The 23,834-nt window shown below is 47.6% G+C and overlaps 1 protein-coding gene across 1 annotated transcript in view; it reads right to left on the reverse strand.

Annotated features, from left to right (window-relative positions):
- LMF1 (lipase maturation factor 1) overlaps nucleotides 1–23,834 on the reverse strand; it is a gene marked incomplete at its 5' end in the record, with an annotated part of 151,253 nt that overhangs the window by 44,550 nt on the left and 82,869 nt on the right. Inside the window, one exon of the mRNA XM_083872138.1 lies at nucleotides 4,982–5,149. Within this exon, the coding sequence (XP_083728264.1) occupies nucleotides 4,982–5,149 (168 nt within the window). The remainder of the gene's footprint in view (nucleotides 1–4,981; nucleotides 5,150–23,834) is intronic.

Raw genomic sequence — 23,834 nt, forward strand, 5'->3', positions numbered from 1 at the left:
TTAATTTTTGTTCCCTCTCTCCAGGCTGCTGCTGTGACCTCTGCTACCTCCTAAGTCAGCAACACAATCTCTTGCAGCTGTGGCACTGCGGCAGCCTGATTTAATTTGTGTGTGTGTGTGTGGCTGCAGGGGCAGCTCATCCCTCCAGGAGCTCGTGGTGTGGCAGAGGCAGTGCTGGGACAATTGCGGGGGTGGGGTGGGTCCTCCCTGCCCCAAAAAAAAAAAAAAAAAAAAAAAAAAAAAAAAAAAAAAAAAAAGAGGGGGGAAAGCCCCACTTGGCCTCCCCCAGCCTTCCTGGAGATGGGAACAAAATCAACCAGAGGGAAACATCCTTTTCCATCAACATTTTTAAGAGGTTGGGGTTTGGCCAAGCCAAGGAGGAGAAAAAAAAAAAAAAAAAAAAGCCAGAAAATATCTGTTCAACAACTATTTTCTGCCTGAAAAAAAAAAAAAAAAAAAAAAAAAAAAAAAAAAAAAAAAAGGAGGAAAATGACTTTGCTGCTGCTCATTCCCAGCTCCCAGGGGCTGCATGTCCCTGGTGCAGTGCCTAGCTGGGCAAGGGTGGTGCTGGCAGTTTGTTTTGCAGGAGAACAGAGCCTGAGGTTCTGCACATCCCCCTGGGGGTCCCTCTCCCAGCAGGTTCCCCCAGCTCTCTCCAGCTCTCAAAGTCCCCAACTGCTCCTTGGCTGGATCCAGGAGCTGCCTTGGGGGTTCCTCTGCAAGGCTCTGAACTTTGGAGGGCTTTGGGCTGTGGAGGTTTCACCTCTGCCTTCTGCAGGGCTGGAACTGTGCCTCACTCCTGGCATTGTCACCCCTGTGCTCCTGGCACTGTCCCCCTTGTGCTCTGGGAATGGCTCCTGCTGAAACCATCCCAGGATTGCCTCTTTGGGAACAGGGTAGAACCTGCCACACCAACATCCAGGATCTGGAGATGGGGAAAATGTCCCACAGCCACAGCCACTCCCTCAGGGAATTCTGTCCTGCTGTGGGATGTGAGGCCTGAGCTCATCCAGGATTTCTCCAGCCACAGGGATGTTCCATGCTGGAGGACACTCCAGGAGCTTCCAGGGGCCACGGGAAGGAGTCAGGATCCACAAATCCATCCAGACCCAAAGGGATTTAAAAGCTTAAAACCCTCCCCAAATTCTAAACTCCCCAGATTGTGCCTTCATGGCTGTGACTTGCAATCAAAGCCGTGCCCCTGCTTTTCCAACAGCACCAGCCGTGGATTTGCCATCCCATTTATTCATTTATGGATTTCACCTTTCTCATCCTGAAGCTCCTTTCCCACCTGGCACTGCCAAATCCACCCCAGCCCCTTCCCTCCCTCCCTCCAACCACTACCTGCCAGCTCTGAGGGGCAAGGGAGCTTTTTCCTGCCTTTTTTTTTTTTTTTTTTGGCTTCCCTCTCACTTCCCCTCATCAATTGCTTTGCCAAGCAGTGGGATTTTACTGCCTGCCTTCCAAGGAGCCAAGAAATACGTCTGGTGTGAGCTGGGAGTTTGACAGCATGAAAAACACACAGATCTGGGGGTTTGAGGGGGCAAATCCAGGGTTTTGAGGAGGAAGATCCAGGATTTTGAGGAGGAAGATCCAGAGTGTCCAGAGAACAGTGAAATCCCTGCTGAGCTGAAGGATTTGCCTTCCCCAGCAGCACTTCCAACCTCCCACACCCCACAAACTCCTTGGGGTATGGGCAGGCTCTGCCCTGGTCCTTCTACAGAACCAAGAATGAGAGCCCTGACCTCACCTGGGGTCTCCAAGACCCTCCAAGATATCTTTTGCCCCCATCCAGGTAATGACAGCCCCGTTTTTAATTTGATTTCTCCTGAACATTGGGGTGTTTCAGATCCAGGTGTGCATTTCTGAGGTCCAGACACCACCTCTGCTACAAAACCCAGCCAAGCACAGAATTGCTAAGATTGGAAAAGCTCTTAAGGTCATCAAATCCAACCATCAACCACCACCACATCCACCACTAAACCATGTCCTGAAGTGTCACACCCACAGTTTTCTGAACACTTTCATTCATTCCTGGCAGACACAATTGGCAGCAGTGCCCAGGAGGTCCATGGGAATGGTGGGGTTTGAGCTGAGCTCCCAAAGAGAACGTGGCCAAAACCCCAAAGCTGAGGGGCAGGAAAGCACAGCAAGAGGGACCATTCCTGGCCAAGAGCAGCAACACCCAGCCCTTGATGGATCTGCTGGGAACGGGCTCATCCCAAAGGTCCCTGTGGCCCCTCCAGGGGGGAATCGAGGTGCTGGCAGCACTTTGGTGTCCATCACTGGGTCCCATCAAACCCAAACTCCAACAGGAACCTCCTGTGCACGTCCAGGTGGAGTTTCCAGCTCCCTTGGGATAACTCCAGGCTAGAATCCCAACTCCACAGGAATCCTTTGGTGGACACACATCCACCCTCAGGCTGCTGAGGACCTCCTCTCTGATGTTCCCACCCTCTCTAAGCTTTTTTCCTTACAGACATGAAGCAGGCAAGAAGAATAAGTTCACACTTGGAAAAAAAAAATCCCCACTTTTCCTCCTGTAAAGCCCAACTTTATTTTTTGGGTTCCTGACAAAGCAATATTCTCCAGGCCAGTTGGAATCTGGAAAAATCCACTCACTCAACCTCGCCACCATGACTCCAATAACAATTATAAAATGTCCAATAAAACTTGTCTGTAATGTCAATTCAAATCTTGAAAAGCAGAATTAAGTGGTATATCAACATTAAACTTTATTGCTTCCTTTGCAGAGCACAAGGACTGTCAATAAAAGTCATTCTGAATGAAGAAAAGGGCAGTAAATATTAAATAAACAGGTTTTTGTTGAAATGCTATAAAGGCACCAGAGCTGCCTCTTACACTGGGACCCTTTTTTGCCTTGACAAACTCCCCCCGTGATCGAAATGAGTCACTAATTGCCAACTATCAATAAAGGGCCAATTAAAGGGGGCTTGATGCCTGCAGTTCCTCACTGTCATTAGGACATTTATGGGGTGGACGGGGCTGTTCCAGGTCCCCTGGCTCTGGCTGGGGTCCCCCAGCCCCCCCAGGGCCCTGCTGCTCGTTTAGGAGCCCTGGAGGAGCCAGGAAGGAGCTGAAAGTTCCTGGCTGGGAGTGACATGAGAGGGGAGCATTGAACATGGAATGGATTAAGGTGGGAGGGACCTTAAAGATCATCTTGTTCCAACACCCACTTGGGACACTTTCCATCATCCCAGGGGGCTCCAGCCTTGGGCACTTCCAGGGATCCAGGGGCACCCTGTGTCAAGGCTTCCCCACCCTCACACCTGGAACTTCCCACTGCAGTGGGATTTGAGGCTGGAATTTTCTCTTCCTGCCCTTAAAGCAATTTGGGATGACAATATCTCCAGTCCCAGCTCCAACAACAAGTGGGAACAATACCTGTTAATGCATCCATTACAGTCATAAATAACTCCCTCACAGGGATTAATTCCTCCCTGATCTCTAATCTAACCCTGCCCTCCTTCATCTCAACCAGAAGAGAGGATGAATTTTGCTTTGTCCATGGAGTTTTTCTGGAGTTGGGCTGAATAAAATCCTCTCGGTGCCTCCAACAACCTCAGGGTTGAGGCCTGGAGTGACACCCCAGGAGTTCCCTGGGTCACAGCTCTCCTTCCAACTGCCCAAATCCATCCAAACCCAGCCCAAAAGCTGTGCAGAGGGAAAAGCTGACAGCCAGGCACAGCAGGAAGAGTTTGGGGACTGGGCAAGGGCACAAACCCGCCGGGGGTTTCTGTCAGACCTTTAAAACCTGATCAGCATTTTTGTGATTTACCAAGGGGCTTTATGAGCTGTTCTCCAGTTTAATCATCACATGAACTCACAGGAAGCAGTAACAGCTCCTGAGTATGAATTTCATGGTGCTGAACAAAGACAGGGCAGCAAGGGCTGCAAATGGAGTGCCTCAGAGGTTTCATGAGTCCTCTGAACTCTGCCAGGACAGAGAGGAGAGGGATCAGATGGGCTCCAGGAAAGTATTTCTGCAGAAGCTTCTGTCCTCTGAGTTACAAAAAAGAAACTCACCCAAAAGATCAACTGGAACGTGAATCCATTAAACTTCCAAGGAATTATTTTCATTTTAAACCTCGGCTCAGTCAATCTGGTATTTGTGAGGAGCAGCTCAACCCTTTCCAGAGACAAAGACCAATCCTCAAATGATAAATACAGACAGAAGAATCCCTTCAGAGATGGAAATATGTCTATAAAAATCAACTTTTTGGGGGATCACAAGGATTCCCCACAGACCCTTTGCACTGGTGCTGGGCTGCCATTTCTCTGCCACACACAAACCAAACCTCCAGCAAAGCACCCAGAGCAGTGGGAAACACCCAGGAATTCCTGGCTGGGAATCATCCTCATTCCCTGCAGCCTGAACTCCCATCCTGTCCCCTGTGCCAGATCCTTTGGATGCTGCTGGGAGGAGTTGGGAACCCCAGGAGGGGACTGCCAGTGATAGGAGTTTATTTTTATAAACTATGTGCTAATGTATCAATCTCTGAAGGTCCAGCCTTTGCAGAGAAGTGGCTAAAATCAATTAGGGAGGTGTTTTGTAAAGCATAAGGTATAATAAAGAAAAAATATCAAAATAACAAACATTACAGAAAACAAATAAGCTGAGTATAGGTGTCTGAGAAACCTCTGACACCTTGCTAAAACACTCCCAAAAGCCCTTTTTACTTCCTTAGTGCTCCTTCCTAAATACTAAATGTTCTAGGAGGGATAATTTGCCTTGCAGCCAATAGAGATACAGGGTTTGAAGAACGGTGACAAGATCCAACAGGTGCTCATCTCTTGGCCTTGAGCCAATCAGTGTCAGAACAGCAAAGGAGTTTCTGGGCTCTTTTCTTTACAAGAAATCCAAGGGGTGAGTCTTGAACTTTTCTCTGTACAGAAAACACTTGCTGGGGGTGGGAAATGCATCCCTGTGCCCCCAGGGGAGGGAAGAGGAGTGGCTGACCTGGAAGAGGATCTGCAGGAGGCCGTGCAGGATGCCCATGGAGCGGCCCAGCAGCAGGAAGAAGGGCACCACCAGCTCGATGAAGTGGTTGACCAAGGTCTCCAGGCGGTGGAACCACCACGGTGAGCGGTGCATGAAGTACGAGATGGGGTTGGGCACTGGCTGAGTCTGCAATGACAAAGGGGAAAGAAAAGGAATTAATCATTTTCTAAAAAGGAATTATTGTATTTTCTGTTAGAGCCTTCTTTTCTTTTCTGGGATTGAACACTCAGGAGATGCAGTTTTCATGTTGAGACTCAGACGCTTATTAGTTCTTATCTATTTTCCAGTCTCACAAGCCGTGAGTTCTGGCTAACAAAGTGACAAATGGCTCTGTCTCCAACTCTTTCCAAGGCCTTTTAAGCACAAATTGTCCAATTATGAAATGACACCTAAATTATTTTTATTTTTAACCCAATAACCAAACACCCGGGGCCCTCAATGCGGATTTTTCTACCCCATCACAAAACACCACCCATACCCATGAAGAAAAAGGTGAAAAAGGACTCAGTCTCTGCCCTAAGACCTCCATCTTGCTTTATATATATTACTGTATTCTAAACTCTCAAACTCTAAGTTTTGCACCCTGTGATACCACACACTTCTATCCAAACTCCACACCCACAACCCCAGTGCTGTCATTCAATTTTGAGAGCCTTTTCCACGGCCTCAGGTCAAATGCAGTGTTTGCTTGGGGGTCAGTGCCTGTGAGCACAGAAAGCCTGAAATTCTCAGTGCCCAGGGTTCCAACACCCTCCAAAAGTTGGCATGAAGGGTAGCTACAAAGCTCTGGCCTTATTCCAAATTTCTCTCCCCAAGTTTGCCCTCAGGAGAACCATCCCTCACCTGTGGGAACTCCTTTCTTTGCAAAGAAAATTACTTCATTCAAGTTTTCTCACGCATCTTTGAACAAATTCACCTCTTCAAAACCAAGAGTTTTAATTTTCCCTTTTGTCATCATGGCCAAACCCCATCCTAAATTAACCCCACTTATTTTTTAGCACTGAAATCTTACACTTTAATCAGCATTGAGGGATGTTAAATTGAGTGAAGATCCTCAGAGCAGATCCAGAAATTGAGCTTAAGATTTTGCTCAGGGTCAGGCCTTGGGTCAAACAGAGCCAGGAATGGAAACCAGATTTCAAAACCTCGGAGATCTGCTTTCAAAATGTTTAAAATTCAAATAAATGTGCTGGTAGAGCTGCTTTCCAAGATGGTAATTTGGGTTAGGAAAGCGTAATTCCTCTAAACATGTTATACTGGTTAAGGTATTTACATACTGGCCTTGGGACAATATTATTCTTTTGTCAGCCTGAAATTTTTTGACACCGGGAGATTTTTTTCCATCCAGCACAAGAAAACGGCAAATTTTTCAAAAGGGAACAAGCCCAAACTCTGACATGTTAATAAGTGCCACCCTAAGAAACCCCACAACTTTCTGGAGCAAAAAAATAAATGTGAATTTGTCTCAGCGTATCTGACGGGCTTCCCTGGTATTGTTTTAAAACTTCAACAACAAAAACCAAAAAAAAAAAGACAAAAAAGAGAGAGGTCGAAAACACAAATGTTAATTGAAGGAGACACAACACATCTTTAAATTATTTGCAGTTAAATCCAAAATACAAACAAAACGGGGCAAATCCTGTAGGATGCGTGGCAGCCAAGCACGCTCCAGCTGCCAAATCCCACTACTATTGTAATTCCTTATTAGCAAAGCTGGGATTAATAAAGCCTGGCCTGGGCTGGAGGCTGCTGTGGCCCCTAAGGACAGGAGACCGCATCCTTCCTTCCCGGATGGAGCCGGGCTGGGGTCAGGGAGCTCTGCCAAGGCCACTCTGGCCAGGCTGGGGGGTCAGGGCAGCCCCAGGTGTCCCCCAGGCTCCTTCCCCTCTGCCAGGACCTGCTTCCAGTTAATCCCGTGTTGGGCTCCTCGAAGCATTCCCAGCGAGGCTCCCAAAGGGATTGTTTTGATCCCAGATTGCTGAGAAATGCTTTTATCCTTCCAAACAGGCAGCTTGTTCCTTGGCTCTCTAATATTATTATTATTATTATTATTATTATTATTATTATTATTATTATCATCATCATCATCATCATTGTCATCATCATAATCTTCAATATTTTACCATCACCATATTTATTATTTATAATTGTAATTTATTATTATTATTATTTATATTTATAGTTATATCTGTATCTTCATCTGTATCTATATTTATATTTGTATCTATATCTCTATCTGTAGCTGTATCCATATCTATATTTAGACATATTTATATCTATATCTGTACCTATATCTACATTTATATCTATATCTGTATCTATACCTATTTTTATTTTTATTTTTTAAAATTTAATTTTAATTTTTTAAGTGCTTTAACCAAACCTGCCCCAGCTGAGTCATCGATCCAACAGATTGGAATGTTTGGCACTCATGGATGAGGAGCACCGGGATAAGGCAGCATTGCTAATGGCACACCCACTCATAACTGTAATGAATGCATTAACAGGTATTGTTCCCACTTGTTGTTGGAGCTGGGACTGGAGATATTGTCATCCCAAATTGCTTTAAGGGCAGGAAGAGAAAATTCCAGCCTCAAATCCCACTGCAGTGGGAAGTTCAAGGCCAGGTTGGAGGGTGTGAGGGTGGGGAGGTCCTGGCACAGGGTGACCAGAGCAGCTCTGGCTTCCCCTGGATCCCTGGCAGTGTCCCAGGCCAGGTTGGACAGGGCTTGGAGCAACCTGGGATAGTGAAAAGTGTCCCTGCCATGGCAGGAGTGGGAATAGGATGACCTTCGAGGTCTTTCCCAACCCAAACCCATCTGAGATTTGAGGATAAACCAAAGCCCAGTGACAGCACAGTGATTCACATGTCCAGATATCCTTCAAAAGCTGCTGGGGGAGATCTGTGTGTGTGTGTGTGTGTGTGTGTGTGTGTGTGTTCCTCCCAATGTCTTCCAGATGCTGCAGACACAGGTTTCCCGGGAAGGGAGCCCTGCTTCCTCGGGATGGGGCCTTGAGGCAGGAGCAGCCTGTGAATCACCTGGGATGCTGGAAAATTCCTTGGATTATTTTTGTGCCACCCACAGCTCAGGAGAGCACCCAGGGCACCTTGTTGGGATTGGAGAGGGAATTTGCCCCCTACACCTGCTGTTCCAGGGAAATCCTCTCCCATGGAAACATCCCAGCAGTGTTGGAGCTGTTGGTGTCAGAGCCCAGGAGGAGAGAAAAGCTTTCCAGGCTCTCCTCACCCAGCTGGTTCCTGGGATTTGGAGCTTTGCACTTTGTGGCTGTGCTGAGCTGTGAGGGGAATTATGGAAACTCAGAATGGTTTGGGTTGGAAGGCACCTGGAGGATTATTTAATTCCCACCCCCTTCCTCTATCCCAGGCTGCTCCAAGCCCCATCCAGCCTGGCCTTGGACACTTCCAAGGATCCAGGGGCAGCCACAGCTTCTCTGGTCACCCTGTGCCAGGGTCTCCCACCCTTTTAGGGAAGGATTTAATCCCAATATTCCATCTTTAATCCATTTTATTCCATCTTCCATCTTAAACCTGCTCTTTCTCAGTTTGAAGCCATTCCCCCTTGTCTCATCACTCCAGTGCCTGATGAAAATTCCCTCTCCATCTCTTCATCCTAAGAAGCATCCTAGAAGCAGCTGGGAGTTCCCCTACATCCAGAACTGTGATCTCCTGACATACAGACGTGGGAAATGCAGCTCCAAGGGAAATGGAAATAAACAATCCCAAGGTGGATGCCCATGGAGAGGGAGTAGAGCCATGGGCTCAGAACAGCCCCATTTCTGGGCACCTCCAGAAACAAATAAAAAAATTACAATTTTTAAATTGCATTTTTAAATTGTAACACGATGCAATTAATTGTATTGTATTGTTTTTTAATAATAATAATAATAATAATAATAATAAATAAAACCCAATTAGCAAACCTTGGCTTTGTGTGTCAGCACAACATCATAACCCCCCCAGCAGCCAGAGAGAAACCGCTGCTGCAAACACCTTTGGAAATGAGAGCAGGAAAGTGAATTCTGTAATTCACGGGGCAGATTTGTAAGGTGTGAGTGCTGCTGCAGGAATTCTGGGTCGCCAGCTTGGGCCTGTTCCCTGCCTTGGCTCGAGCAGGTTTTATGAGGGCTAGTAACAGAGTCTAAAAATACACGCAATAAACTGGGTTTTTTTTTCTCCCTACGGGGTCTATGGTTTAATTATGTTCTTAGTAAGAACCATTAAAGTGCTAAGTACCTGAAGACTCCTAATTTACTAAACTGCACCCCACTAAAAGCCAACAGAAAGCCATTATACAGTGGAGTGAAGGCTCTTCTTGGGGCTGTGAATGCCCAGATCCCTCCTCCCGCCCCGTTATTGTGACAGCTTTCCAGAAACTCCAAGGGAGGATTTAATCCCGGGCTTGGAGAGCCCAACCCAGCCCAGGGAAAGCTCCAGGCTCTTCTGCAGGGAAACAAATCCCACATTGTCCTCAAACAACCCAGTGCTCACACAGGGCTGGGTTTGGGATAGGGGAAGGTGTCCCTGCCCAGGGAATGGGATGGGTTTTAAGGTCCTTCCAACCCAAACCATCCTGGAATTCTTTGCTGGGCTCACAGCACAGCTGCCATGCAAGGAGCTGAGCAGCAGGGGAGTGAGGAGTTGGAGGGTGAGGAATCAAGGGAGCATGGAACGGTTTAGGTTGGAAAAGCCCTCTGAGATCAACAAATCCAACCAAGTGCACTTCATGGCAGAGAAGTCCTGACAGAGGGAAATGGAACAACAGCGAATAGGAATAAATAATGAGAAAAGGCAACTCAAAAGAAACAGAATTCCAGAACGACCTGGGTTGGAAGGGATCTAAAATCTCATCCAGAGCCAGCCCCTGCCACAAGCAGAGACATTTTCCACTATCCCAGGTTGATCCAAGCCTGGCCTTGGACACTTCCAGGGATCCAGGGGCAGCCACAGCTGCTCTGGGCACCCTGTGCCAGTGTCCCACCATCCTCCCAGGGAACAATCCCTCCCCAATATCCCATCCAGCTCTGCCCTCTGGCAGTCTGAAGCCATTCCTTGTCCTATGGAATCATGGAACATCCTCCCCCTGACCCTACAGAGGTGCAGGGAGCACGTCAGGAGCAGCTCCACAGGCTCCCACAGTCAGGAGAGAGGGAAAGCCTTTGGCACACACAGCCAAGCGTGAGGAGCAGCAGTCCCCTGGAAAAGCAGGCTGAGAGGTTTATTAAATGTTTTCTGGAGTGCTGTGGAGGATCCAGATGAGCTGCAAAGCTCAGCCTCTCCAGCTTACCAGGCACTGAGGCATGAACTCATCTCCTGGGCTTCAAAGCAAAGCCCTCGCTTTTCCTGTGCTCTGGACCAAAAAACAAAGAGGATTCTCCATCGTGGAGCGTAATTGGATCAGCGTGGTCGAACAGGCCCTTCCCTGCCAGTCCTTTCTGCTTCAGATGCTGACCTGGCTCCCCAGGCATCTGCAGATCAAAGCTCCAACCTTCCCAAGCCCCAGGGGAACATCTGCCCAGCCCTGTGCAGAGAGGAGAGGAGATAAAGGGGTCACTCCCAGTTGCTGGGAATTGTGGGCAGATGAGTGTCCTGCCCGAAGCCAGCCTGAACCAGTCTTGCCTGAACTTGTCCCTGGTTCTACAGCAACCAAGGATTCCTAAAAACCCATCCTTGGAATAGGGGGAGATTCTGGAGCTTCCTCACCACAGAAGGGCTCCACGCATGCAGCGACCTCGATTTATGAGCAGCAGAGAGGATTTTGCACAAGGATCCTCATGTGGGGAAGGATTTGGGAAGGAAATGGAGCAGGGAACTGCTCAGGCTGGATTTAAACCCTGCAGCACCTTGTGCTGGGGATATTTTATCTGTACACTCAAAGCTCTGCATCCACGCTACTGAAACACTCCCGACAGCTAAGCAGTTAAAAATAGCCCCTTCAAAACTTTCCAGTTATTAATAAGATTCCAATCCAAATAAAATCAGAAGGGGAAAAAAAAAAAGAAAAGAAAAAAAAAGAAAAGAAGAAGCTGGATCTGGCTTGAAATGCACACTGCTCTGACATCCAGTGGGTCACAAGGGGTTGGCTCTTCAGCAGCGCAATATCAAAATAATCAAGCCTCAATAAAGTAATAAAAAGAGAAGTTGCCTGTAGGTTCTTGCTGGGCAGAGCTCCCCTCAGCCCAGTCAATAGGAATATTCAGCCCATAGAAAAACAGACTGGAATCTGCCTGTTTAAGACAGCAGAGCAAGCCAAGGAGATGTGTGTTTGACTTGGTGCCAGTATGGCCATAAAATGTTGGCAATTTAGTAGAGACGTGGTGCCGCGCCACTCTCCCAAAGGACCTAAATAAACTTCAGATGGAGAACATATATTTTTACTTTATATATATATATATATATAAAAAATCTGCTGGTTCATTTTTAACTCCTTTCCCCAGCCGGCCCTCGCTCGGAGGTTTTTCAGAGCTCCAGCAGGTCCCTGTTCCTCCTGGCTGAGCAGAGGAAAAGTTAAAAATCTCAGCAGTGATTCACGTCTGGAGGTTGGGTTTCTTAGGGAATGGCTGCTGCAGCTGCCAGAGGGGAAAGGGGGCTTGGGGAGAAGATTGTGCTCTGCAATTTCATGCCTCAGCACTGTAAAATATCCCGGGGAATTTGTTGTTTTCCTCTTGACAACGCTGTAAAGTCACGGCTGGAGGTGAAACCTCCCTGCCGAGTTCAGTTTGGTCAGGGTGAATCATCCTGGGAGGATCTGGGGGACACTGAATGATGGGGGTTGGAATCCCAACCACCTGGGTGGGGGCAGAAAGCTCCTTTTTGTTTGCTTTTCCAGTCTGCACCCAGCTCCTGGTCGGAGCCTTCCCTCTCCAGGAACAGAGCCCACGTTTCCAAGGCCAGCAGCATCCCTGTTTATTGACACTGCTCCTCTGTAACGTGCTCCGAGCTGCTCCCGGAATATCCACTTAATTGGGGATGGATTACAGATTCACCTATTTATTCTGGACATTCTTGCAGAGGTCCTGAGCTAAAATTACACAAGGAACCGCTGTGCTGTTGAGGCTATTTATTTGTTCAAACAACTGGTGGGGCCTGGGACAGACACCTCGGCTCTGGTGGGGCCAGGAATTGCTGGTGGGACCAACTGTGGGTCCTCCCTGCCTTTGGGGCTTGTCAAGAGAAGCAGAGATGGACCAAGTTTGGTTTAGGGAGTGGGACAAGCTGGAAGGTCCATCCATAAGAATCAGAGAGTGGGAAGCACCTCCAGGATCATCAAGTCCAACCTTTGACCCAACACTGTCATATCGTGAAGAAAAACCAAGATCTAAGGGCAACATGAGAAGGTCCCATCCCAAAGGGAAGGGGGGAGCTGAAATCCCTCTCCAGGATTGCTGTTTCCATCAGATGGTGCTGTTCTGTCTCACACTCCAGGATTTTCCACCCCAGCTCCCCAGCCCAGAGCTCCCTTTCCCCGCCGATCACTCGCCAATATTTTAAATTGCCATTTAAGAGCATATTGCAAACGTGATCCTTTAATTGGTCACTGTTATGACTCTCTATTAGAGAAGACAAGTTTTTCCACACAAGGTAAGCCCTGAAAATGTTTAAAAACAACCCAGAGCTGATGTATTTATTATGCATTTCTCCATATATAAATAATTCCATGAAAAGGGGACGTAGTGAGTGGAAACTCCATTTAAAATGTGATCCCAGATGGTGGCAAAGCTCTAAAATTGCAAGGCAACATGTAAAGAAAGATTAACGACCTCAAACAGGCCCAAATTTATGAGGTGAAAGCCCCTGTAATCCTGGAGAAAAATGATACCAAAGCTTCGACCAGACAGCCAGAAAATACCTCTGCTTACTCCATGTGCCCTCTGCCATTTTACATTTGCCCTTAATACCCATTATTTGGGGTTCAGTTGGTGTTCCCTCCTGCAGGCCAGAGGTTTTGCTTTGGTTCATGAGCACAGTGAGGGATTTGCCAGCTCCCACCAGGCACCACTGATCAATCCAGAAACAGGAAAGTGATGGGAATAAACAATGGAAAGGAGGGAAAATGGAGCCAGGACACCACAACAAGCCTTGAGCATCGCTGCAAGACCCAAAGCTCCTGCATGGAGTGGGCTGAGGGGACAGAGCTCAACAATTCCAACATTAACCCCTTGTTCTGCCCAAATGGAAAACGTTCCAAAGGGAAGGATGTCAACATTTCTTCCCAAGGAATGTGGGTTATCCCAGGCCAGCAGCATCCTCCGTGTTCTTTATTCCAGCCAGGACCAGACTGGCACAGCCCACTCCCCTGGGACATCTGGCACCTCCAGCATCCCCTGACAATGCTCCTGCTCATTCCCCTGGCCATTCCTACTCAGCAAGGTCACCTGGACTATTTTGCTACAACATTTCTTAAGGATTTTCCAACTTCTTCCAGAGTTCCTTGCACACACTGGTGCCTTGAAGGGCAAGACATATGGCTTTGGAGAGTGGAAGAATGTATTTCTGAATAGAATTCAGACCATCTTTCAGAACATCTTTCTGAACATCATTCCAATGGTTACACCCGTTCACAGCACCAAGATCTTTACCACTCAGAACCCCCAAAACACCCCATGGCTGCTCTCCCACAGCCCCTCATTCCTTCATTTTATTCTCCTTTTAAAAAGTCCAGTGCTAAACCCAGGACCAGTCTCCTTCAGAGGTTTTTTTGGTTTTTTTTTTTTTGGTGTGTGCTCATAAACATGAGCTCAGCACCAGGCCAAGGAACACACGGAGCCCCAGCTCGTGCCTGTGTTTGGATTAGGCAGCTCCGTGGCCTGGACGTTTACAGTCGGGTTGGGGTTTTTTTTCCCCCCCACCCCTCCCTCCACAACTCGAGACAAACAGTGAGAGCTTTCATAAAACATGTTCACAAAGGGTAAATTGTGCCACTGAGGAGCTGACTACCTGGTTGGTCACTGGAATTCTCCGAACTGGAACGCCACCGAGCCAACGCCAGTACCGGCGGCGGGAGGGAACTCGTTAACTCGTTTAACTCTGCAACTGCCCAGGAGACAGAGCACACCCAACACAGCACAACCATTCAGGATGGAAAAGAGCTCTGAGACCATTGAGTCCAAGGCCACCACCAAACCACGTCCCCATGTGCCATGTCCAGGTGGTTTTAAATCCGCAGGAATCATCGCAACTGATTCAGCTCTGAACCTCCTGTCCATCCAAGAGCGTTTCCAGAGCAGGGTGGGATGAAAATGATACATCAGGAAAAACCAGGTTGCTGTCTCAAAGATGGTGACAAAAGCCTAGGAGAGTTTGTTTCTGTTCTAGGCTTTCTCCCGAGTAACAAAGGATGCGGCCGGAAAGAATTTAGGACAAGCAAAACAAATCACCAGAAAACCCTTGGCCATGAGGAGCTGATGTCCAAACTCTGCTGGGTGAATCCAGCAGCCAATTCTGCTCCTCCTCACCAAAGAATGAGGGCCTGGAGTGGCAGCACAAAGGGGAACAGCTTCAAACTGAAAGAAGGAAGAATTAAATTAGAGATTAGGCAGAAATCCTTCCCTGTGATGGTGAAGGGCCCTGGAACAGATTCCCAGAGAAGCTGTGGCTGCCCCTGGATCCCTGGAAGTGTCCGAAGCCAGGTTGGATGGGACTTGGAGCAACCTGGGATAGTGGAAGGTGTTGGGATTGGAGCTGGATGGGTTTTAAGATCCTTCCCAACCTAAACCACTCTGATTCATCATAAGCCGCACCTCTCCAGCAGTGACACAGGCACTGCATCTCCTGGTGTGGCCATCATTCCAACAACTCTTTTTAAAACAGTTAAAGGGTTAAATGAGTGACTTCTAATAAAAAACATAACAACACTCCAGGACAGTAATACACACATGGTGACACAGAACTTTAAACCGTACTAATGTTAGGAAACAGGCTGGGGCATCTTTGGAACCCCTGAACACAAACCTGCGCTTGTTAGAAACATCCTTGTCCTGCTCAAGGCCTTCCTCGGGCAAAACCAATAATTAACTCCATTTTAAAGGACACCCTAATTTCAGGAAAGTTCTCCAGCACACTCTTAATAACTCCAGTGGTTATTAAGACACAAAAACGTGACGGATTTCAAGCAGCACATGCTGGAGCAGGGAGTTGTGCTGTTATCCAGGAGGGAAGAAGCTTCTCCCAGCAGCCCCAACCAATGTCCAAATCCTCTTGCTTCGAGCTCTGGCAAGTTCTCCCCTTGTGTAATCGCTTGTTTTGTAAGTGCTGCTCGTTTCTCTGCTTTTCTTATAAAAAGAAATAAAGAAATTCTCCAGGCAGATAAATTCCACCCAATAAAAGTGTCGCTCCTCCATCCCTGTGGATGTAATAATGCCCTCACTCTTGTCCCAACTTGGAGCACTCACAAATCACCATTATAAATAAATCTGCCGACCTAAGGCAAGCAGCTCATTTTTAATAAAGCCTTTTACCTCCTTTCCTAATGTCAGACAAGATCCCAGAGCAGCTCAGTGCCCGAGGGATGGCAACTTCCATCCTCTGTGCTGCTATGGGGCTGCCCCATGTTTTTCTGGGATAAGTTTGGGGCTGGATTTCTCCATCCTGCTGTCATCCTGGGGCTTGTGCCCCATGTTTTTCTGGGATAGGTTTGGGGCTGGATTTCTCCATCCTGCTGTCACCCTGGGGCTCGTGCCCCATGTTTTTCTGGGATTGGTTTTGGGCCTGGATTTCTCCATCCTGGTGTCACCCTGGTGCTGGTGCCCTGTGTTTTTCTGGGATTGGTTTTGGGTTTAATTTTTCAGTCCCAGTGCTGTCATGGGGCTCTTGCCTTGTCTTTACCCAGGATATGTTTTAGGCTGGATTTCCTCATGCTGGGGCTTGTGTCATGTGTTTGCCTGGGATATGTTTTGGGCTGGATTTCTTGGTCCTGGAGCCACCCTGGGGCTCATGCCTTGTGTTTTTCTGGGATATGTTTGGAGCTGGCTTTCTCAGTCCTAGTGCCATTGTGAGGCTTGTGCCTCATCTTTACCCAGGATATGTTTTGGCCTGGATTTCTTCATTCTGGTACTGCCATGGACCTCATGTCCTCTGTTAACCTGGGATATATTTGGGGCTGAATTTCTCCATCCCAGTGCTGTCACAGGGTCGGTTTGTACCTTGTGTTTTCCTGGGACACGTTTGGATTTCTCGGTGCCGGCGTTGCCCTGGGGTTTGTACCCTGCGTTTCCTGGGACAGCTTTTGGGCTGGATTTCTCAGTCCCGGTGCCACCTTGAGGCTCATGCCCTGTGTTTACCCAGGCTGTGTTTTGCGCTGGACTTCTCCTGCCTCCCACACCACTGGCACCACCCCGTCACCCCCGGGCTGATTCCAAACACTGCTCCCATTGATGCGGCGGGGCTGGGGCGATGCTGGGGCGGGGGAGGAGGGTTTGCCTGCCGAAATTTTCGGTTCTGGCTGGGTGTTTAATATTCCCCATCATGCCGAGCTGTTTCTGCTCGCTGCTGCCTGTCAGTTAAGCCCGGAGATGTTTATTTGAACGGCCACTTGTGGTCAAGGCTGGTGCCAGTTGTGCGGCATTGGTTACGCAGATTTAGCGCTGGGGACTCGGCCCCCGGATCCCCGAGCACGAGAGGCAGCCAGGGCTGCCTGGCCTAATGTGAAACAACTGAACTCTTCCAGCAGCCCCTTGCTCCAGCTTTAACCCTTGCTAGGCAGGAGCTGGCTGCTTCCACAGCTCAGCCTTCTCCACATCATCCCATATCTTGGCCCTTGTCCCATCTCCCGCTTCCCAAACTCCCCCAGCAGTGAAACGTCTTGGGGTGATGATCTGAAGGCACCAGAAGGAGCAGGGAATGTCCTCCTTGTTTAAGGAAACAGTTTTTGGGGGAAGGAGAGGATTTTTATTGCCCCATGGATTTATCATGATTCCAAGGACACAGTACACTGCCAGGAGAGATCACAAATTAACTGAATTAATTGGAAAATCCCTCTGAGATCATCGAGTCCAAGACGCGACCAATCGGCACCTGGTCAACCAGACAAGAGCACTGAGTGCTACAGGATGCTCTACATCCCTCCCTGGTGGGCTGACACGTGCTTGGGACACAAAGCCAGGCCAGCCCAGCTCCCCGACAGGAGCCTGGCCCCCGCACAGCCCCATCCCCAACCCCAAACCTGGTGGAGATCCATCAGCGAGCCCCTGCTGCTGCGCCAGAGCCGGGCTGGTGCTCAAACACTGACTAACCCGGGGCCCGCAGCACAATTCTGCATCATTTCTGATCGCCTGGACTGGCTCCAAGATGCTAATCAGCCCCAGATTAAGTCATCAAGCAAACTGATGAGCAATCACATTCTGTCAGTCCAGCTGCACAGCATTACTCGGGAGCTCCCGCTGGAGAGGGAAGGCAGCTTCGTGCCGTGGATCCGACGGCCAGGGAGCTGAGCTGAGCTGAGCTGAGCTGAGCTGAGCTGAGCTGCCATGGGCTCTGCACAGCAGCAGCTTCAGCTCCTGGTCCTATTTCTGCTCCCAAAATTTGCCTCTTATCGTGATAAATGTGATAAAATGTGGCCGTGCCCAGCCCAATCTGGTGGCGCGCAGCTGCTCCCAGAGCATTCTGGTGTTTTCCTGAATTTACTACACGTGGCAAGGGGCAGCTTTGTTTTCCACAGAGAAACATCAGCCTGTGGAAGTTCTTTAACTTAGTTAGAAGTCTCTAACTGGACCATCAAAGATGCTGCTAGTAACTATGAGGGATAACGATTAACAGAAACCTGTTAACAGTGAAGCATGTGGAAAATTGACGCTCAAATACCAACTCCATTTGGTGGGAATTTGTGAAGGGGAAGAGATTCCAGGCTTGTTTTCAACATAACCCTGCTGGGTTTGCAGAGTTCTCACCCAGAGAGAGCTTTTTCCTAAAACCTGCCCAGGAAATAAATCAAAACAGGAGGAGAAGCAGCCTAAATGTCCAATAAAGAGATGCAAAAAACCCTCTCGAAGGATCAGTATAAAATACTAATTTTGAATTTTTCTGCCTTAAAACCAAACATGATAAAATAGAGAAATACTGGCAATAATAAGGAAGAGAAGGATTTCTACTCGTATTTTAATACTTCTTGAGAAGAAATGAATTAACTGGAGTCACTATCAGAGAATTGACTCTTTTTACAGACCTTGGAAATGGATACACAGCACCACATCTCCAGCCATCCCTTCCTGTAGTTTTCTCATTGCTTTTTTTGGCTCCATTGGGAACTCCCCTCCCAAGATGATTGTTTGCCTGGATGTGAACACCTGGAAAGTCACAGAATCCCTGGAGGGGTCAGGCTGGAAGGGCCCACACTGGAGATCTTCTCCCATCTCCCTGCTCAAGCAGGGTCATCCCAGAGCATGGGATTGTGCCCAGACAGGTCTGGAATATCTCCAGCGAGGGAGATTCCCCAACCTCTCTACAGGCATACAGGGAAGGAGAATGATGACATTTAAACCAGGGCGATAACCCACAGTCTCTTTTCAATCCTTTCCTCTAAAAATAAAAATAAAATAAAATATAAAGAGAAGACACTCTGCATTTCAGGGCAGGAGATGGAGATGAAACCAGGACACAATGTCAGACGCTCCATAATAAAACCCTGGGAATAGCAAGGCCAAACTGCACCGTGTTAAAATTCAAGGCTAATTTAAAATCTTGTTCCTTAGTGCAAAAGCTGGAAAGACGCCCAAGCAGAGGGAGGAGGGAAAAAATAATAACCAAGCCAATTGTATATTTCTCCTAGAAATTCCATGTCAGGAGGTACCTCAGGACTGCACCCGCGGGCTCCAATTTCAATAAATCAACACAGCGTGCAGGGCAACGGTAGCACAAAGTCCCGCTCTCCCCGCAGAACCCAGCCAGGTGAAATCACCAGGAACAAAATGCCCATTCTTCCCTGCTCCTTGGCAAGGGGACAAATTACTTTCTGCACCTCGCTGTGCTGAAGGAGTGGTGATTAAAGGCAGTCAGGGCTGCCTTCCCAGCTGTAGGCAAACCCAGTGAGCACCGCCGGCCGCCAGGAATCCGGGACGGGGCCACCCCCACGAGCCTCCCCTGCCCTTCCAAGGGTTTAAAAGATTCGGGTTTGGGGTCAGGATGAAGCTGGATGGACACAGGGATGTGCACAGACATCAATTTTTTACAATTTTTGCCAAATAATTAATGGATTATCATTTATTCCAGTTCTGAGCACAGCCCAGCAAACAAGGAGGTGAGACACTCCGAGCTGTCTGCTCATCCCAAATGTGTCTGCACACAAAAAAATCCCTGTGTTTTTGGTTGGAGAGCAGCTTGCCCATGTCTGGGACAGAGCTATGTGAAAATAGCAAGGAAGGGAGGGATCAGAAAGACTTGTGAGAGGAAAGGAATAATAAAAAAAAAAGGGCTGTCCCTAAAACACAACATCAAATCAGGAATTTGAAGAGGCGTGTCCCCATCTCTTGGTTCACTGTCCCCCCATAAGGACATTTCACACCATTCCTACTGCAAAACATTTGACATTTCCATTACAGTCAACCCCTGGTGTCACTTTGTTACTGAATGGCACCAGAAGCTCCAACTCTGGGCATTATCCCAAAGGATAATGGGAAAAGCAGGGTTTGGAGCCCTTCTAACTCAGTGCTGAGAAGGAGAAACAAAAAAAAAAAATGTATATAGATATTTCTGTAACAGATTTACGTTTTTTTTACCCCTGAAATCTGAATTTTAACCAAATCTCCCAGCACATGGGATTTAGGAAAGCTCTGACTGAAGGAAATGGGATTTATTCCAGTCACAACCAGTGTGTCCAAGCGGTCACTGGTTCCCTGCTGGAAGCCACATGCCAGTGGGAGATGTCCCACAGCCTGAGTGCTCCAGGAACCCAGCAGGGAAAAGTAAAGACTTCAGCATCCAACAATTCCATAAAAAAAGCACTCAGCCCAAATACAGCCATGGGTTCATCCCTCAGGAAACGGCTGCACGTGGCACTCAGTGTCCTGGGTGGTGACAAGGTGATGCTCAAGGTTCCAGATTGATGATCTCAAATTCTGGGATTCATTGATTTTGGGGAGTGACAGAACACAGCTCACAGGAAATTTGGGTTTTTGTGTGCAGCATTTCCTGCACAGACACAAACTCTCCCTGGATAACCCCTCAGCTATTTGTTGGGATTAAATTCCATCTCTAGCCTGCCACATGAAACACCACCTTCCATAAAATATTCCAAAAGGCAGCTCCTCGCCCACACAGGTAGCTCAGTGCCTTCAAAGGGTGCCCCAATCCCAAAAGAGAGCTGCTGGAACCTCTATATTAACATATTTCCAAGTCCATGCATTCATTAAAATCAAATTAACACACCGGGAAATAAAACTCCTGAACAGAACTGGGCACAAAAACATCTTTAGTTCAGCACAGCCAGCAATTTCCTCTTACATTTAGGGGGAAAATAGTGATGGAGCTGACCACTGCTTTGTGTTAGTAACAACATTCCTAAGGATTAGGAATGAAGTGGCAAATTTGGAAAACTCCTCGGGGTTGGATGGGCAGGAGAGTCCGTGGCTTCTCTCTGGATGGAGGAGCCAGTGCAGAAAAAGGTGGAGAGGGATAATTTTAATGGGATTTAAGGACTGGGACCACTTCAGCTGCCTGAAGTGCAGCTTTCCCACCTCATGAACGCCATCCAGGCCCTCATGGAGCAGTAATTTTTTCCAAAAACGAGGAACATTGGGAAAGCTGGAGTGAGGGGCTGCTGGAGAGCAAGGCCAAAGGCAGAGAATTCCTCTTTGCTCTGTCCAACAGCAACATCTGAACCTCATCCCTCATGGGTTCCCCCTAAAAACACAGCTCACATGGAAAACAGCAACTGCTGAAGAGGAGGAGGAATTAATGCAAAGAATTCAGGAAAAGTTGCCATGGTCAGTGGGGAGGAAAGTGCCCAGGGCATGGAATCCATTGGTTTATAATCAATAAAAAATACCCCATGATGATTCTGCATCACATCACACCAAAATACCTTTTTCTTCTATCAGTGGTGGAAAATTTTCACTATAAATTTTAGGCTGAAATCCTCAAAGTCATCACACCAAAATACCTTTTTTCTTATATCAGTGGTGGGAAACTTTTAATTTTAGGCTGAAATCCTCAAAGTCATCACACTAAAATACCTTTTTCTTATGTCAGTGGTGGGAAACTTTTAATTTCAGGCTGAAATCCTCAAAGTCATCACAGTGAACTCTTGTGAATTCCAAAAAGTGACAACTTGGAGGATTTTTAAATTTTTTTTAAACAAAATCTTGCTGCTCAGGACCTCACAAAAAAGAGAGGGAACTCCTCATGGCTCACTCCCATGAATAAATATTGATAATTCCCTTGCAGCCAGCTCCCAGCTGGCAGGGGAAGGGTTAACCCTGGCAAGCTTTATGGTGTGCACAGCCCAGAACCAGCTCCCACCCCAAAATGAAACACGGCCAAAGCTGTCCTGCATTAAGGAACTCCATAATAATTTATGAACTGGACTCTGGTTTTTTACATCCCGGGCAAACAATGGCGAGGCAGGAGGTCCGAGGAAGCTAAGGGGTTAAAGGTGATTTTGTATTACCTGAATTCCCTTCAAGAACTCAACACATGACCATTAGCCTGCTTTATCTGCCTCTATTAAGAAGAGCTGATGAAAACTTTTAATCTGCTTCCCAATGGCTGCAAGCACTGCCGGGGTGGGGGGGGATAGGAGATTGTTTTGTTGGGAGAATGGGAATATAAAATAAATAAAGTAAAATGGGGAGTGGGGGATGCCCAGCCCTCACTGCCTTGTCCCCACCTCTGCCCAGGTTAGGGATTGATGGGATTTTGGGAAGGAATTCCTGGCTGGGAGGGTGGGGAGGCCCTGGCAGAGATTCCCAGAGAAGCTGTGGCTGCCCCTGGATAGCTGGCAGTGTCCAAGGAGAGGTTGGACAGGGCTTGGAGCACCCTGGGATGGTGGAAGGTGTCCCTGCCCATGGCAGGGAGTGGCACTGGATGATCCTTAAATTTCCTTCCAACCCAAACCAGTCCATGATTTCTGGGAGAAAACATCAATCACAAATGACCACTGACTCACTGCAGGTGATAAATCCCATTTTTCCCTATATCAGGATGATTTCCTTGCACATTCCCTCAGGTCCTTCCCACTGCTCCAACACCAGCTCTGCCCCAAGGGCTTCTTGGTCTTCGCAATCCCACCCTGCACCCCTCCTGCTCCCAGAACATCCCAGACACAGATCCCAGGGCTCTCCCTTCTCCTCTGCCTCAGTACACAGGAATCCCACCCCGAAAACTGAGCAAATTTATCCCACTTTCCCCTCAAATACTGGGAATTTGGCTGACTACAAAGCTGCCAGAAAGAATCCTTTCATGGGCTGGATGTGTGGGGGTTTCAAAGCAGGGAGGTTTCCCCTGCTCCTCCTCAGCCGGGCACTACTCTCACTTTACCAGAGGTTGTATTCCTGGAGTAGAAATTGTGTGTGGAGAATCCAAGGGGAGAGCATCACCCAGGGAGAAGGGAATGGGATCTTCCCCAGTCCCACAGCCTTGCCTTACCCCAAAATCTGCCTCCACTTCTTCAGCAGCACATTTTGAACATCACCTCCCCACCTCCAGGCCCTGATGGTGCATCCCCTTTCAACAATTAAACAGGAAGGAATTAACCCAGTGGATCACCCAGCCCTGCCCTCCTGAGCAGCTCCAGCTCCTCACTGTTTATGTGAGGGCTTAAAAAATAAAATAAACAGAACTAAACTGGAAGCCCTGGGAGGGGAAAATTATTTATTTGGAAGCAGATTATTTAGTTATTTATTTAGTTATTAATTTGGAAGTGGATCATTTATTTATTTATTTATTTGGAAGTGGATCATTTATATATTTATCTAGTTATTCATTTGGAAGCGGATTATTTATGTATTTATTTAGTTATTCATGTGGAAGTGGATTATTTATTTATTCATTAATTCCTTCATTCATTTGAAAGTGGATTTATTTTATTTATTTGTTTAGTTATCAATTTGGAAGTGGATCATTTATTTATTTAATTATTCATTTGGGAACTAGATTTATTTATTTATTTATTCATTCATTCATTTGGGAAGTAGATTATTTATTTATTTATTCCTTTGGACGTGGATCATTTATTTATTTATTCATTCATTCATTTGGAAGGGGATTATTTATTTTACTTTATTTATTCGTCTGGACGTGGATCATTTATTTATTTATTCATTCATTCATTTGGAAGGGGATTATTTATTTCTTTGCAAAGCCAAGCCAGAGCCATCTCCTGCCTTAAAGCCTCTACAAATTTGAGCCACTGCTTAAAGGAGAACCAACTGGGGATTATTAAGGAACTTCCAACAGAAATACACAGCACGGGCCCAAAGCAGAGGGAAGACACTGAGCAATCCCCAAAATCTGTCCAATGCAAGGTGAGAAATTGAAGACCTTCAGGACACTCAGTGTACATTCCCAGGGCTGCCCTGGCAGATGATTTCCCTTTGCAGGCACATCCCTCATCCCTTGACATTCCCAGCAAACCCCAACAAGGAAACTCCTCCTCGGGGCTGGGATTTTGGGAGGGCAGCAGCCAGGCTGGCTCTGCTCAGGGGGAGATGGATCACTGGGATTCATCACCCTCAGCATGGGACATCTCCAGGAAATCCAGGAGCTCTGGGAATGCAGGGCCAGGACCCTGTGCCAGCTCCACAGCCTGTCCCTGTCCCATCCCTGTCCCTGTCCCATCCCTATCCCTGTCCCTGTCCTATCCCT

This window comes from Zosterops lateralis (assembly GCF_965231275.1).
Source record: "Zosterops lateralis genome assembly, chromosome: 15".
Lineage (NCBI taxonomy): Eukaryota > Metazoa > Chordata > Aves > Passeriformes > Zosteropidae > Zosterops > Zosterops lateralis.